Source organism: Nestor notabilis, unplaced genomic scaffold, assembly GCF_000696875.1.
Source record: "Nestor notabilis isolate BGI_N333 unplaced genomic scaffold, ASM69687v1 scaffold13944, whole genome shotgun sequence".
In the NCBI taxonomy this organism is placed as follows: Eukaryota; Metazoa; Chordata; class Aves; order Psittaciformes; family Psittacidae; genus Nestor; species Nestor notabilis.
In genome coordinates, this window is record NW_009924666.1 from 78,051 (window position 1) to 95,144 (window position 17,094).

Consider the following 17,094-nt stretch of genomic DNA (forward strand, 5'->3'; position numbering starts at 1 on the left):
GGGGAGGAACAAACAAAAAAAACACACACAAAAAAAAAAAAGAAAAAACGAACTCTGCCGGTGTGAAAAACTTTGAATATTTGAGCTTTCCTCTTTTTTTCTTTATTTTTAACCGGGCACCCACACTGAACACTGGACAGTTTAGCTTCTCAAATGTCTTTTTTTTTTTCTTTTAATCTTGTGCCAGGTGGTTAAGAAGCGGGCAGCAGTGGTATTTTGGTAGCCTGCTTTCAGTGTTATTTGCATACCTTTGTATTTTTCCATGGTGATCAATGCTCAGCCATAGGGGAACTTCATTCAGTAAAATTTATGTGCAGCTGTTAAAGTAATTTTATTTTTAATGAGTCTGTTCCAGGGATGTTAATATCCCTTTATAAATATTTATGTTTTCAATATGTCTTCATTTAACTGGAAAGGTTCTTCACAATATTTTCAGACAACTGCAGGTAGTAGGCATAATGACATATCAACAGTCTGACCATTTAGCTTCTAGATTTCTATTAGTTAAGCCAAATTTTGATTGTCCATGTATATTATATTTTAGTTTCGATATGATTTTCCTCTATGGGCTGTTGGAATAAAGGGTGCTTTCTGTACAAACACCTTAATAAACTGGAAAGGAAGAAATAATGCTATTGCATACTAGCAGCCATCATACAGACTATCTTGAGTATTGTAATCAGTGTTCATTGTTATTAGAAGTCCACATTGAAATGTTTGATATTTGCATAGTCATCAGTCAGAAGGATGATATTGAGTCATATTCATCAATACAGCAACAGCTTTTGATATTCATAAAGTTGATTTGAAATTACTTCAATTATTTATCTAAGAACACTGCTCATTAGATTTCCTGTTGCCATCGCTTTCGTTATGTCTTAATGAATTTCTTCTACTACTGTGCAAAATTCACCAAAGAATTATGGCTATGAAGAGGTGGGAAGCAATTGTTACTGATTCCATAGAGAGCTTGCTAGTGCAGGCTCCTTCCCTAGTAATCAGTTGTTAATGTGATTTCTACCATTGCACCGTAATAACTCAAGCAGTTACCTACCTACTGATTCCTTGGGAAATAATCCCACAGTCAGCGGGCATTGTTGAGACTATTTTTACCTGATGGACAATCTACTTTATTCTCCTTTTTTCAATTTCTTTTCATTATTTATAGGTAACCTGACAATATTCTTCTTTTTGCTTATTTTCCATAGCCATTGTTAGCTGATCCAGGCATTTTAGCATTTTAGCATTTTTATTCATTATATTGAAAAACCTGCAATTTTGCAAATAAACCCTATAGCTGCTGAGTGTGCTTGCTGAAAGAGAGTTCTGTGTAACACGAGTTGATAACACGCCAGTGACTTACACAGATTAATTCAACTTCATGTAAATCACACTAACAACTTTTGCTGGAGCTCAAAGATGATCAAGAAGATGCAGCTAAAAAGGTACTGCTTTTTAAGTTTTGTTGAATAGGTTTTTTAAAATTCTGATGGTTGTCACATGCTTCAAGTAGAGCCTTGTGGAAACGTGATGTTCTTTTTGTTCTCTGTCACTTTTGAAATAAAACTTGGTATTAATGCTTGTGGGTCCATATATGATAATACTAAAAATACCAATTAAACCGAATGTAGTGTTCTTGCAGCTCAGCCTTAGATCGAAACTTAATAACGTGTATGGCTTTGTTTTCCCAGCTTATCCAAATCTTTGTCTGAAGGAATGAGTTTGCAGGACCAGCTTAACTGCATTTACGGTACTTCTGAAGGTGGACTGCAAGGCAGAGCAGATGTTGTGACCCTCACCTATTGTCAGATTGAAGATCTGGCAGCTCAGCTGCAGCAAGCTCGATCAGAGCAAAAGGACACAGAGCTGAAGTTCCAGAAGGCCTTGGAGGCTTCACAGGAGGCTAACGAAAAAGTTCAGAAGTAAGTCACTTGCCTTCTTTCAAGAAAAAATTGAAGTTGAAAACCAGTCAAACATTTCTTCTGGTATTTTGTCTGTGACTGAAAGTGTGTCGGTACTCAGAAAAGGTACTTCAAAATGATTCCTTATTTGACAGCCATTCAGCTTGTTACCTACTTAGTGTGAAGCCAGTCATTTTAACAGTTTTAAGGCATTACATAAGTCAGTGTGCCTGTAATTACTATTATGGAAAATGCTTTCTACATGTGCAAGGCACAAAGTGCTTCTATCTCCTATGAATGGTTTTCACTGTCTTTTTACCCCATGACAATGCTATGGCAACAGACTATTTGCCTTTATAATTGCATGGTAGGATATTAAGGTTCTCCTTTTCACTCTGTTACACATCTGGCAGGTTTCATGCCATGGTAAATACTGATGAGGTTGTTTAGGGGTGGATTCAAAATCTCACTGAAACCAACAGGAAGTCTCTGAGTCAGTGAACAGGGATTGTATTCTTTCCCATCATAAGATTTCCTGTTAAAAGGTTACTGAATTCCAAAACCCGAAGTTCATGTCTACTGAAATCCTTGTCATGTTTGTTATTACTAGCACATAAGCCTTTGGAAGTCTGATTGCTGGGACATAGATAAATGTGTAGGCAGAGCCTCTTCACAGTCTGGCACTTCTCATCTTTGCATCACATTCATCAGCTGCAAAATGCCTCTCACCCCCTTCCAAGGTGATTGATGCTGAACTGATGCAAATTATCCTGTCTGTCCATATTTGTCTTCAACTTTAATGTCTACGTCATATTTCCAGAGTAGCAGAAATTGGTTAATAATACATTGCAAAGACTTAACATGATTTCTTCTGTATAAAAAATGCATCCAGAGGTCACCTATTAAATTAAGAAAGTATATTTTTATATTTTCAATTTGTTTGTAACTACATAAAATATAGTTAAGATATATATTCAGTTATCTCTTTAAAACCTCCAGTGTTTGTTTGAGAATCATTCAAATCTCTCTTCTAAACACTTAGATATATTTGACATTTCAAGAGGTGCATGCTTGATAAAAATTAACCTATAAAAATAATTACAGCATGTAAAAGAGAATATTGGCTGAACCTTTCTGTACATTGTTTAAAGTTGTTATTTAATTTCATTTTATTTATAAACCTTTACTAACCATAGATGTTTAAGTGAAGGTTAGTTTTGGTTTTGTGTTTTCTTAGTGGAACAGTCTTGTTTAATCCTGTGTAACCAGGGTGGTCAGAGTAGAAGTGAAGCCACAACCTGAATTAAAGTGGTGGTGATGCACTGCTATACTGAAAAGAATTTATGCAATTTAACACGCTCAACTACTTGGGAGAATTTTGGTTGGGTTAGTTTTCATTATTGCTAAGATCAGACCACTGAGCCTGTAGCAAAATTAAACAATTGGGTGAAGTCTTTTGATGACAATAGCACGCCCTTTTTACCAAGAAACTGTGGAAATGCTCTGTGCGTCTTCCCAGCACCCGGAGTCATCCACCCCCATCTTATAATTCAACCTGCAAACAGATTAAGCAGCTGAGTTTGTGGAAAGTGTGTTTACTTTGAGCTAAAAACCCTTGTGTGACACTATAGAGATTCCTCTGACACCTCTGGGAGAGCTACACAGACAGTTCGTACTCATCAGCAGGGAAACCAGGCTGAGAATTCCCCATTTCTTTGTAACCTCAACTGCTTCATACAAATCAGTGTTTGGCAATTAGGCAGGAACTCATTTGTTAGCTTAGCTTTTTATTTTGAAGATGTAGGATGTTCTACATTTCAAAAAGGAACTGACAATTTATAAACCTGTCAACAGAAAGCCTTCTTGGTATTAATTACAGTAGTAGTAATTATTAGAACTGTCTTAAGAAGATGTTTATTGTAATTTAAAATATGACATTACGATTCATATCCTAAATAGGGTTCTGAAAAGTCTGTTTTCTTGACTTCCTTTAGATGCTCAACTAAAATTGAATTCTGACATATGAGGGAAGTATTTTAACAGCTATAAAAGTAGTCTCTTGGTATTATTCAGTAAAATATCTGAGTAATGTAATAGTTTTTAACTGTAGCATCAGTTAAAAATCAGAAGAGAAATAATTATAAGCTTCATTAAGAAGCAACACAATTAGAACAATTAGTGTTGGGAAAGGATGTACTATGTAGCTTCATACCATGTAATTTACTAGTGTTCACTATGCCTTTGCTAATCTGTTCTCTGGCAACACTGAAGAATCTTTTAGCATTCTTAAAAACTTCAGTGTTTGCATTCAGCATCATATGCTGAGCCTGAAATACAGATGTAGTTTCTCCACAGCATTGCCCTTGTGTCAGCCATTTGTGTACCCACCTCCAATTGTTGCTTTCTAAACGTGAGATCCAAGTCAGAATAGTGGTCCTTGTGTTTTGCAACAAGACACAAAGCATCTAAAAAATTTCTGGATCCTATCCCACATGAAACAGCAGCTGTGAACCAGAAGGGGGATATATTGGAATCTGCTTATAGTGAACATGGATATAGTAAAAGTCTTTATCCTGAAGTAGGGTGAAAGGCTCAAATCAGCTCACTGCGGTGTGAGATATAAATTGCAACTATGTGCTCTTGCCTGTGAAGATGATTCACCACCCTAGCACGGGTGGTGATACGAAACACAAAATGTTGGTGCACAGAGAGTGACCACACAGATTTAGCAGCATTTGTTTGAATCTATTCTGATTTTGAAACATTATCAAGATACACATTAGACTTTTAAGAGAGCCTGATTACTTTATAAAGCAAATATGCATTTTAACTGTATGGTGTATGTAAATAAATACATGTATGTGCATAAATAACACAGTATATATTTATTCAATAGGAAATTTTGATGATAAGCATGAGACTATTTTAACCTATACTGTGTAGAATGGCTATAACTACAATTTTCTATATTTAACAATGTTTCTAATTCATAGTTACAAACAAAGAATTAGGACAGTGGCACAGAATTCACCAGGAGTGCTGGCACAGCGCCACAGGCCCCCTGCAAATTTGTCCTGCTGGAGAAGCTAGGAGCCAGCTGGTGCAGCCCCAGCAGGGAAATGGGACTGACCTGGAGAAGGTGGCTGGAAAAGCCTCTGAATTAATTAATGCCTCTGCCAGCAGAGGAAGCAAGACATTTTAAAACTGTCCTTCCTGCTGGAACCTCTGGGATTGAGAAGTGGCTACTGATGTTACTGAGATCAGAGGAGGTTATAACGTAATACCAAATCAATATTAGCCAATTATCAGTAAAGGTTGAGGCCACTTTTGATGTGTTTTTTCCAAGAAATGTTCTATTTTTCTGCAACATCTTTGCAGTTGGAGTGAAATTTAATGCAGTTTGGCTATTGAGGCTTCTATATTTTCCTCACAATTTAATGATTCTAGCTCAGTAAAGCATAGCTCTCTGTGTGTGAGCACAGTCACACTTGCACACTCACATAGCTGTGTAAGGTGGCAGCAGAGGGTGTGCATGTAGAATTTCTATGTAATCCTCTAAAAGTAAACACAAATCCACAAAGTAATAGTGCAATGCTAAAATATACAGGTATGAAAATAAGCATGAATGTTGAGAAACATGCTGCTTGTGCACTTTGTTGAGGTAGTTCTGATAATGAACAAAGCAAATCTAAAAGTGATGTAATACAGAAATTTTTACTTCATTTATCCTTAACTGTTTATTAGAGAGACCTTTTGATTTGGGTTTTTTTCTTTTAAGGAGGAAGTTAGGAGTGTTACAGATTTGGATAAAATATTTCAGTGGATTGAATACATAAGAAAACTAAGCGATCTTCTGAATAAGCAGATAGATAGTTTTATCAAAGGAAATTACTATTTGTCATAAAAGAAATATTACCCTTAATGACATTTGCTTTACCTCTTCAAGTGTGATTTTTTTGGCCATATAACATTCATTGTTACTGGAACACACCCTTTTTTTGAATAGTCCTGGTTTTCCCTCAAGCATTTCAGAACATGCTTTCTCTGCTTTTGTAGTTGTTCATTTAGTTTCTTATCTGATGCTGATAAATAGGTCAATTGATGACACAACAAAAACAAACATTTTTTCCCAGCAGTCGACACAGTTGGAAAGAATACAAAAAACTGAAAGAAAGAAGCAGCAAGCATTTATTAAGTGGTTAAAGTGCCCCTCTTCTGCAAGTAAAACTAATCTGCCTTCTGAGTACAGGAGCTGCATGAATTTCATATCCATGTCCAAGACGTTCTCCAGTGCTGGCTGGAGGGTCTAATCTTTCCCAGAATGATCTGAACAGTTCAGTTTAAGAACAAGAATGAATATTTGAATAATCACACCACAATGTGAGGTGACCCTCCGACAGGGGACTGACTAGGGACACATATGGATTTTGGGAAGGCGCTCTGATGCTCTTTTTTAACACAGCTGTGAGAAGAATGTGACTAAGACCCAGTAGTCTTTCTGGAGTATAGCTGGCAAAGGAAACCATGAGGAGAGGAGAATTTTAACACATGGGTGTAAGAGAGTCCGCTTCATTGATGCGATCTGACGGGAATGTCTAATGACTGGAAGAATCAAACTTGGCAATGAAAACACAAAGCTCTTTTCATCAGTTCAAACGCAGGCTCTAAAGCTGCAGATGGTTACCTCCAGCCTTGCCTATTCAGTGCGGGGTTGTATAAAATGGCACTTTGGTGAATACTAATAGATCAAAACAAAGATTTAATAACATAAAGATGTGGTGTTCATTTTTAAATGAGGATACAGGTCAGTGTCTCAGAAAAGAGTGAAATAAGTATCTTTATGTATGGGTCTAAAGTCTCTGGAGATTTTAAACTGCAAACACGTTATCTTTAGTGCACAGATTGTACTCAGTACAGTGCAGCTATGCAGGGAACCTGCTAAAAACAGGATTTCTGAATTATTATACTAATTAAGACGCTTTGCAACATGCAAATGTTGTTAACTAGTTATCTCCCTGTTAAAATCATACCTACAGATATTTAGTTGAAGTACACATCGTAGCTTGTATGCGTTCAGTCACTCGTTGTAGATAAGAATAGAGCTAGTTCATTAGAAATTGGAGGCAGAAGCACTGCACAAAAGAAACAAGTTGTACATTCACTGGGACTTAAAGCTATTTGTTTTGGAGGAACCACCACATGTTAGAGAAATCAGTTGGCTGTATTTTAAATTTTAGAGATACATTTCTTTAATTTTAGTCTTTCAAAACAATAAATAGCATTTGATTTCTTCCTTTAATAAGATGTTATATTTAGAATTTCAGACTTCCCTAATAAAACTAGACTGCCTTTTTTTTTTTTCCCCACACTTACAAAACTATATTCTGCTGAATGTCAGTTCAACACATTAACTGCTGGAGGCTAGAAATACAGCTTCATAGGTATTAATAGTTTCACTGATTTGTGTCAGTAAATAGTTTAGCAAATATCAAAAGTGATTTTGCTTTTAATGAAACCCACTATCTGCCTGCTGCTGTGAAATTTAATAGCTGGTAATTTTTTAATATCAAATGGGGAATAATTTAATTGGTGCTAGCGTTTTGAAATGTAAAATAAGTTCTGGTGACTTGCTGAAGAATGTAGATGGAGAGCTAGTTTCTTAGTTACAACAAATTGGCTTAGCTCTGTCACACTGAGTTGCACTCATTTGTCCCAGTTAAGGATATGACCTATAGTTTACTGAGAAACAGATGCTGGTGGGTACATTCAGAAGATGAGAGAGTGAGGGCAAAGTGCTAAAAATCTTTTACTTACTACAGCAAGCTGCAGAAGTCAATAGTTACAAGAGTCTGTATGGAAGGAAATGAGGAGCCAAGGAAGACGACTCGTAGCAGTCTGAGATACTGATGAAAATTAACAATAATTCTGGACTTTCAGAATTAGATCAAAAGTTATTAAAGAAGATTCACCATGGAAAAAACTGCTTGATGAGGACTGATGTGTTGTCTGTCTCGTGCAATGATTAAAAGCAGATTATAAACTCCATGGGGCCCATAAGAGATACACAGTCTCCACAGGCAGGGTTTTATGGTGTTTAGGAAACCCACACTAGCCAGATGGAAGACTCCCAGACACGCAAAACTACCACATACCCCGAAGAATTCTGCAGAGTGCAGCAGAGCTGATGCAAAATTTCTTCGGCATGCAAGACATGAATAGGAACATGAGAAAGTCTGAAATATAAGATCTAGTAACAATCACATCATATCATATACAAAACTATTACCATTAACTAGAGCAGCAATAACAGGCAGTGTGAATTTATTGGATTTAGGAGCAATAGGCTTGGAAGTAGTCTGCTTTAGGAATTCAGTGAGGAATTAAGACTAATTGAAATGTGTGAAGAAAGTCATGTGTGATCTAACTGAAAGCAGTACACGGTAGGGTCAGAATTTATTTAAATACTTAGAATTCTGCACTAACGCCAGTGACTCCTCTCAGAAGAATTCCCCTCAGACTGCACTAATATGCATGATGAAATGATGAATTAGAAAGTCTTGCAGAGATACCTGTTTGTTGTAATGAAAGAATTGAGTAAGCCAGTGAGGTTATGTGCAGCCTCAGAGAAATTCAACGTGTAGAGTGAAATCAATTTTCTGGGTCTGAAGGAAATAAAATATTGAACTAGCATTCAAATCTAAGGTGAGCTGAACTAATTCAGTCACTGGTGGCGTATTCTCTGGACCATTGTAGATACACCATGTTTCTGTATCACTAGGCAGATCTTGGTAGGAGTAACGCATTATTCATGCTATACAAAAGGAAATATATCACTTTTGCAAAGTTGTAACGAAATGTATTTTCTGCATTGGATGGTGCTTCACTTACTACTTTTTGAACTACGCTACATACAGTCCAGGTAAAATTTGCAGCCTGTGATGGAGGGAATGCCTGATAACTTAGTACCACTAATGCTGATAATTTCTCAGTCCTAAGAAGACTTGGTCTTGGGTCTTGGGTTAGTATGAGCAGAAAAATTCTGACAGAAAAAATATGAAACACTTTTCGTCTTTTCTGACTGGGTTTCTTGGAGACTCAAATGGAGAAGCACATGCTAAAACAGAGCGGCGCATGCTGGTTGCGCCGAGATCTGCGCAGAGCAGTGTGACCTCAGACGTTTTCTTTCAAAGCTTCCTTGGCATCTGTCCCACATCCCTCCAGCCCCCCAGTTTTCTAAGTGGTTGTTTGGGAGCAGAGGTACTCCTCCAGGCTGTGACAGAATGGAGCTGACTTTCCTTCTCCATCTGAGGAGATCCTGGTTCAGATCTCCTATATACCAGGGATGTTTTAGCCACTCAGGTTTGATCTGGATGCTCTCTTCCTTGCCTTGAAGTAGTACCACATAGAAGAAAATAATGCAGACTTCTTGGATCAGAGAGCAGTGAGTAGGCTGCTCACCTCTGAGAAGTGACACCTGGTTCTGACACTTTCCTTTAGGACTTTTTCTCAGTTTTATCCAGTGCCTGTTGAACATAAATGCAGAGCCAGTATCAGAACACTTATCTCTCATTTTCCAGGAGAGCACCCTTGATAACCACTCACAGAATCACACATTCGGGTCTAATAACATTTCAGATGTTTCTTCTGTAGAGATTCATAGCTTCAGAAAGAGAAGTAGAGAAGACTCTTCAGCCCTGGAGTGTATTACTCTCCTGAGAAATGGCAGATGTGTGTTAGAACCAAGTTTTCCTTAGCTTGTCTGAATGCTCTACCTGACAGTCAGTATAATTTTTATACTTGTTTTAAAAAGGAGGAGTGATAGCACTGCTGTTATCTTTGTCACCTTAAAAGACAGGTGACAGGTCTCAGGTTAATTTTAGAGAAGGGCAGCTTGAGGACCTCTGGGCAGGTTGGAGCAAGACACTTAAAACAAGGGGCTGAGATTTAAAAAAAAACCAGCATAAAACTCCGTATTTGGCTAGTTTAGGACTACACTTCTCCTTAAACTAGTTGTTGTAAATCCCATCCCCAGGTGCTGCCATCTTCTCTGTACAGTCTGGAGGAGGAATGTGCTGGTCGAGACCACATGTGGAGCTGCAGATCCTGTCCTCAATATCAAGAGTCCTGAAAGACAGATTTGATGATGTTCAGAATTGCTACAGCTGAGACTCTTTGTAGTACTAATGTTTCACAGTACCTTTTGACGTCTCTTTTTCATAAGAAGATGGCCTTTAATAGAGCAGTTTGTGGTATCAGTGCCAGAAGTCTCATACAGTTGTGTGATATTGCCAGAGCATATATGGGATAGTCTTCTCATAGATGTTTTGGGCGTCCTAATTTATAGTGAGGTCTCTAGCATCTGATGGTTTATGACCAATGCTAAGATTATGTTCAGTGGTCTACTTATCAGAATAAAGACAAAAAATGCCAGCCAAAAGGAATGACAGATAAGCCTTTCCAGTATTCCTTGCACAGCTGACGTATCCATTGACTGCAGGCAGTTTCACATGGATGAGGGATGCAAAACTGAGCATACAATCTAAGTCAAGTATTTATTTTCTTTGTGTAGCTATGGTTTACATTTACTTAACCTCTGTAAATTGTGGATTGCAGTGCAGATATTGTTTTCTTAAAGTATGGGTAGTTACAATATAAACACAAATATTTATCATCATTTGAATATTTATCATCTCAGCCTTTCACAAAAACATAAGCAGTGCTGAAACTTAGTTCTCTCAAACACTAAAATGTATTCTATGAAAGTCAAATGTTTTCAGAGTCAACATAATCACAACATCCCAGTTTTTGACCTGTGCGTTCATTTACAGTTTGCTTATAGCTGCTTCACAGAGATGGAAGTTTGTAGATTACAACATGGTTTTATTGATTTATCAGTAGCAAAATACACTAAGTATACTCAGTAAACTGGATTGGCTAGCTCTTGGGCTTGTATTGTATAATATCAGCTTGTTGTGGAATACTTCAGAACAAAATCAGAATGTTGGCATAGTTAACATCACTGGTGTAAACCAGACTTGCAAAGACTAATATTTAGTAAGACCAATAACACAAACAAATTAGATTTTGAAGTTGTTTGCCCAATAGGAAGAAGCCTGCTGACACAGTATTTGTAAGCTTATAGTTAACCATTCTATGACAAATTATTAAATAACTTTGAACAGCAGATTGAGTGCTCCTTGAAGAACAGCAAGAAAACTTTTTCTCAGACTTGCTTTTTCTCCAAGATGATAAAAAGAGTGTCACAGCAAATATTCATTTACTTTAATATTTTATATCCAAATAAAATAAGTCCATGGCATTTATGTTGCCATTACTAAATAGTATTTGGTTTGTTTGCAGGAGTCATTTATCTGTGGCTTGGCTGAAGGAATAAAAATAAATTCGTGGTTCTTTCTGTTAATACTCACACTGTTTCTTAACATATGCAAAAGATTGAATACTGTAAGTGTATGTGCAGAAGCTCAAAAAGAAATCCCAGACTTTCTGAAGCTTCTGAATTACAGATAATCTTTTAGACAACTGCTGGAACAGTTCTTTACAGCAACAAATAGAAATAACTGCCTGGGCCAGCAAGGTATTTAATTTTAAGCAAACTTGAAATCATTTAAACTTTTCCATTAAAATTAAAAATTAAGGCGGCATCAGTTGTATGTGTAAGTGTGAGAGCTAACAACAGCTTTAACCACATCACTGACACTGCTGTTTATTGGCAAGTTGCTCATCTTTCCTCTTCTGCATTTTTGCTGTATGTGATATGGGTATAAGTATATAGATCTAAACACTGAATTGTTGGAAGGAATGAATCTTTAGGATCAAATTTTATCATTTCAGCTTCACATTATGGAATTTTTGCCAATAGAAAGTATCAGAATTCAGCTTTTGAGTGGAAGACACTGCAGCTGTTAGAGATGTGTATAATGAAATTATTGGATTTAGCACTTTATTCTGTGCCTCATAATGTATCTATTTTTATCAACTCAATCTTTGTTCAGGTAATCGTAAATTATTTGAAGGTTGTAACAGATGCACATCTACATCTGGTAAAAGGGATTCTAAGTGGTGACCTCAAAATACAAAAGACGTTTCACAGATTTCTGATTTTAAACAGTGGGGTAATATTTTACTCTATGCTTTTGAGGAATTCTGTGAATCTTAATGTAAAGCCAAATTTTTATGCTTTCATCAACAGAAATTAAAAAGGTTTTCTCCCACAATCAGTTGCATTCATATCACCACCTGACAGATTCACCACCAAGACCCAAGTCTGCAAGCTCACCAGTTCAGAATAATTTAAACTGTCTTCAAAATGAGCTGAAGGTCCCCCAGAGTCAGTCTTGCTCAGGAATTTACTCACCTCCCAGAAGCAGGAGAAGTTTATTCCCTGTTGAATGGCAGGAACATGGAGCAAAATAGACTTAGAAGGCTAGTGAAAAAAAATCTGTGACCTGTCTAACAATGTGAATTGTCTTGCTAGAGTGGTGCAGAGGATAGTTGGAGACTGTCTGCCAGCTACTGAAGAGAGATTCCTGAAGCTTAGAACTGGGAAGACTTGTTTTCATCTTAATGGCCTTAAATGGCTGATAACTCAGTAAAAAGCCTATGAAGTATTTTAAGGAGTATTATGCATGTGTAGAAGACACTTTGGTCTGTGAAGCTAAGTCTCAACTGGTATTTTAAAACCCCTTTTTTTGTGTGTAAATAAGCAGTTAGGCTTCTTTTCTGGTTTTATCCCTGCATAGGGGACCATGCTACAACATCGCTATAATAGACCAGCTTCATGTTGATAACATCTATACATCATATATTACAGGAGAAGAGGATGTTTCATCCATGAACTTCTTTTGTTAATCCACTACTGAGGGAAGACTGCTCTTAGATTTTCTACAAATACTTTTCAGAAGTATGGCTGAGTTGCCCTGAAACCAGAAGTCTGTGGGTACCACTGGATTATACCGGAAGGGTGGGGAGTTCACTTACCAGTCTGAGACCGTTATGAAGGACTTATCACAAGTGGGATCTTAATTAAATGCTTCTCTCTTACAACCAAACCCATTTCTATTGTTACTTGATCTCTCGGTGATGTAGAAGTCACTCCAGCTTGGGCAGTAGCACATCAGTTATGCCAGGAAGGCAAATCTATTTAAATAAATCAAACCTATGTAGAAACCATTATTTTTAATGTCAAGTGGAGGAATTTGATGATGGTTTATTGGAAGGAATTTTCTCTCCACAAGCTCCAGATTACTCTTGGTCATGAGGGTGGAACCACCTAGGGAGGTAGAACATAACTGAGAGCTGCCTTGAGCCAGCAAGTCTGCATCAGATTTCATAAAATATTTGTGGAATCAAGAAAAAAGCTCATGTTGTCTTTATTGTTTATGATACCAAGAGGAGCATGCCAGAGTTGTACTTTGATGGGATCTACACTTGGCAATCAGCCAGAGTAATATATCAGGCTGTGGAAAGGCACCTGGAGGTCCTAATAGACAACGAGTCAACAGCACGCATCTGTGGCAAAGAAAGCCAACAGGATGCTGGGTTACATCAATAAGGGCATCACCAGCAGAGATAAAGATGGCGTTATCCCACTGTACTCACCACTTGTCAGGCCACATCAGGAATACTGCGTTCAGTTTTGGTCCCCGCTATTCAAAAAAGACAAGGGGTAACTGGTACAAGTTGCTCCCAGGGAGATTCCAATTGGACATTAGAGGAAAATTTTTCACAATGAGAACAGTCAGCCATTGGTGCTGGGACGTCTTGTCTAGACTGTGTTTTTGCCAAGAAAGGTTGGACCAGATGATCCTTGAGGTTCCTTTCAACCTGGTATTCTGTGATTCTATGATTTGCGACTTTACAAACACCTTATAAACAGGAATTGACCAGAGCATGCCCAGAAGAGATGAGAATGGTTTGCAATAGGCAGCTGAGAGGTTTAAACCTGGTCTTACAAGGAAAGCCTTTTTGAAACATGAAGAAGGCTGTAATGTGGTAGTTTCAGACTGATCATAGAATCACAGAATCATAGATTCTATAGGATGGCAGAGTACTTTCTATGAGGAAGATATATTAGCATAAGATAAAACTGCTAGCTTTTCCTGAGCAGATGACAGAGACTTCCAGGAAGTATTTGTCAAAAAAAATCCAAGGCACCTTTGCCTATACATATCTGCACAAACTTTGTAGAAATGCTGTCACTGCAAGTAGTAGGCTTTGACGTCAAGATTTCTCCTAAAAGAGAACAGCTGTGACACCAAATGCATGAAAACAGCAATTGTGAGTGAGAAAAGTAATTGAAGGTTATGGAAGGAGATATAGGAAAGTTTTTTCTTGCACAAATAGAAATAGTAAACTTTGCATAAAATTGGCATATAAACTGTTGGACTTAAGCTGGAGTAATTAGGTGGAATTCTGTGATCTGATTAAATAATCTGATGTGTATCATTTGGCCTTAAATATGCCAGTATATCCTCAGTTTCAGTTATTGTTTATTTTTTAACTGTGATATCAGCCACATGCTCAGATGTGAATGGTTCATCCAATTGTAAGAGCCCGCTCTATATGACAAGCATGTTGTAGATCTCAATGTACTGAAATACAGATGAGGTTACAGCATAGTTGTTTCAGGATTTATTTTTCTTGTTCATAAGTTCATTTTTTTTTAGGCAATCTGTGTATGCTGTCCTGAGAAAGCATTTGAAAACAAATGAATGATACCTTTCACAAGGAGCATTAACTCCAGCATAGGTGCAGAGTCCTGATTTTGTATTATCCTGTGCTGTGTAGCAGCCTACATCAATAAAGTAGGGTGAACTGCTGTCAAAATAGCCCAACTGTGTTTACCACTCACTTTTCCTGCTGCTAGTGATGGCACAAGGTGAATAGTAATGGTGAGCTAGCTCATAATCTTCCAAACAGAAGGTAAAGAGCAAACAATTTGACAAGATTAGTTATTGTGGACCACAGATAAAGGCTTAATATTTTAGCCAAAGCCTGTGTAAGCCAGGTTTATTTTGAAATATGTCTGCTGTCAGGAGCCCAACTGGCTGTATTTACTTTTAAGTTCAATCATATACAGAATTACTCTTTTGGGCTGAGAAAGCACTGAAAGGGATTTAATAGGAATGCTTGTTTTGTGACAGTGCTTTTCAGAGGCAGAATAGTATGCCCTGCCAAATATAAGGCCTGTAATTTTAATGGAACATACTTTTTGGAGTGATATTACAAACAGTGTTGGGAAGGCAGGAATTGGTGGTGGTGCCCAGAGTGACTAGATTCAACACTGTGGTCTACCACGGTTTAGAGCTCGCTGATACTGCTAAATCAGTCTCTAAGACTTGTGTTTTGAGACCAGAAAGGACCATTAATACCAGTCAGTCCAGCCACCTGTCTAACCAAATTTTACTCTGCAATTCCTGCATCAGGCTCAAAGCCACTGCAGAACTTCAGCATGTCATTTAGAAAGACACCCGGTCTCCCATTCAAAAGATGCAGATGGAACTCTGTTAAGCAGAGAGAGGCAGCCTGGTGTCTCTGAACCCCATATAGTCTTTACCACTACTGTGATTTATGAAGGAATTGTTACAGATTAGTGCATGACCATTAAATGCAGCTGGTAATGTTTTTTTTAATGAGTTGATCAAAAAAATATTATTGTTCAAAAGGCAGGCTTTTGAGATGGTAAAAATACCTGAATTGAGGAATAATTGAAGATTCACTGAACCACCCAGAGGTAAGAGGATGATGCCTCTGTAAAGTGGTAGATAGGCCACTCACTGCAAGGTCATACCCTTACATTTCAGGCTTCAATCCAGTGAATATTCAAGCATTTTATTAATCAATCAGAACAGTTTCAACATTTGAAACATTTGAACTGAGAACAAGCTGCCCCAGCACCCATTGTTAGCACAGTGCTACTCCCTTGAGAGGGTAGCAGCTGGGGGTCCAGTTCCCTCCTGCAGATAATAAAGCTGAACCAGTTTCCTCCAGCCTCTTGAGTCAATGATCCCACCCAAGTGACTGGTTTCTGGATGAGACTAGTATCACAGCAGGCTCTCTTCTCTGTGCCATTTGTTTCCTTGACTTTTACAGAAAACTCCTGAAAATGGGTACTCCATTTAGGATTTGATGAAATATATGAACAAGGAAGACTGAAGGAGAGGAGAGGGAAAGTAAACAAATTTTTTAATCTTAGATTAAATTAAGGGAATTTGTTTGTATGGCCATGCACCAAAGAGTCATTCACTGAGCTCTACTACTAAACTGCTTGTAATGCTTTTGTCCAATGCATTTTATTTACCTAATATATTTTCAAATGTGTGGCTTCTAAAGAGAATTAGTGTTAGCAAAACACATTCCACAAGAAGTCAGAAATCGTGCAAGTAAGGCCATCTTCATAGCCTGAGCCTAATCTTATCTACTGGAAAGATAACCAAGGGTTATAGTTTAGGTTTATAAGCCTTTATATAGCATTTCAAAATCCAGGAGGGTTTTGTTTTTATCACTTAATTCCTCCATCTGCAGGTGGAAGCTATTGTTTTCTGCTAGTCTATATATTGCTTTGCAGATTAGGACATAGGCTACTTGAAGTATGCCCTGGAAGAGCAGCCTCTGACTGTTTAACTCTGTCATATTCAGAACTGTGAATAAAGGCTACTGCTTTCCTTTTGGGGTGAGTTCCTTTGGCCAGAGATGGAGCAGTGTGGAGGATGTACTGATCTGCGTGGATTTATGCAGTTGCATAGTTTTTACTGATCCCAAACTACAAGTTTGTCTAGTTTCAAGCTAGACTTCTTCAGCAGAATACATGAAAGGGGAGAGCAAGCCTAAAATGCACATAAGAGTCATCAGTAGAGACCCACAGGTAATGTTTTTGCAACTGTACAAGCAGCTTCTGGGCTCCCAGAACACAGTAAGGTTTTTAAGTCTGCTTTATGGAAACTGGTTCTAAAACCAAAATTATTTATTCTCAAGGGAATAAAGCTCTGTAAGACTTTGCTAAAAATCGAAACAGATTTACCATCCTGATACCTGTTGGAGGGACGGGACCGCCCGGCACAAGCAATCCAGGAGGTTCCTCGATTGTGTGGAAGACAACTTCCTCTTGCAAGTGGCAGAGGAGCCAACAAGGAGAGGTGCAAGGCTTGACCTGGTGCTCATCAACAGGGAGGGG

General features: G+C 37.8%; 1 protein-coding gene across 1 annotated transcript in view; it reads left to right on the top strand.

Moving 5' to 3' along the window:
• The window catches only part of LOC104404320 (mirror-image polydactyly gene 1 protein-like), a gene marked incomplete at its 5' end in the record, with an annotated part of 73,713 nt that extends 71,787 nt beyond the window's left edge, over window positions 1-1,926 (top strand). Inside the window, one exon of the mRNA XM_010012720.1 lies at window positions 1,692-1,926. Within this exon, the coding sequence (XP_010011022.1) occupies window positions 1,692-1,926 (235 nt within the window). The remainder of the gene's footprint in view (window positions 1-1,691) is intronic.
• Between the last annotated feature and the right edge of the window lie 15,168 nt (window positions 1,927-17,094).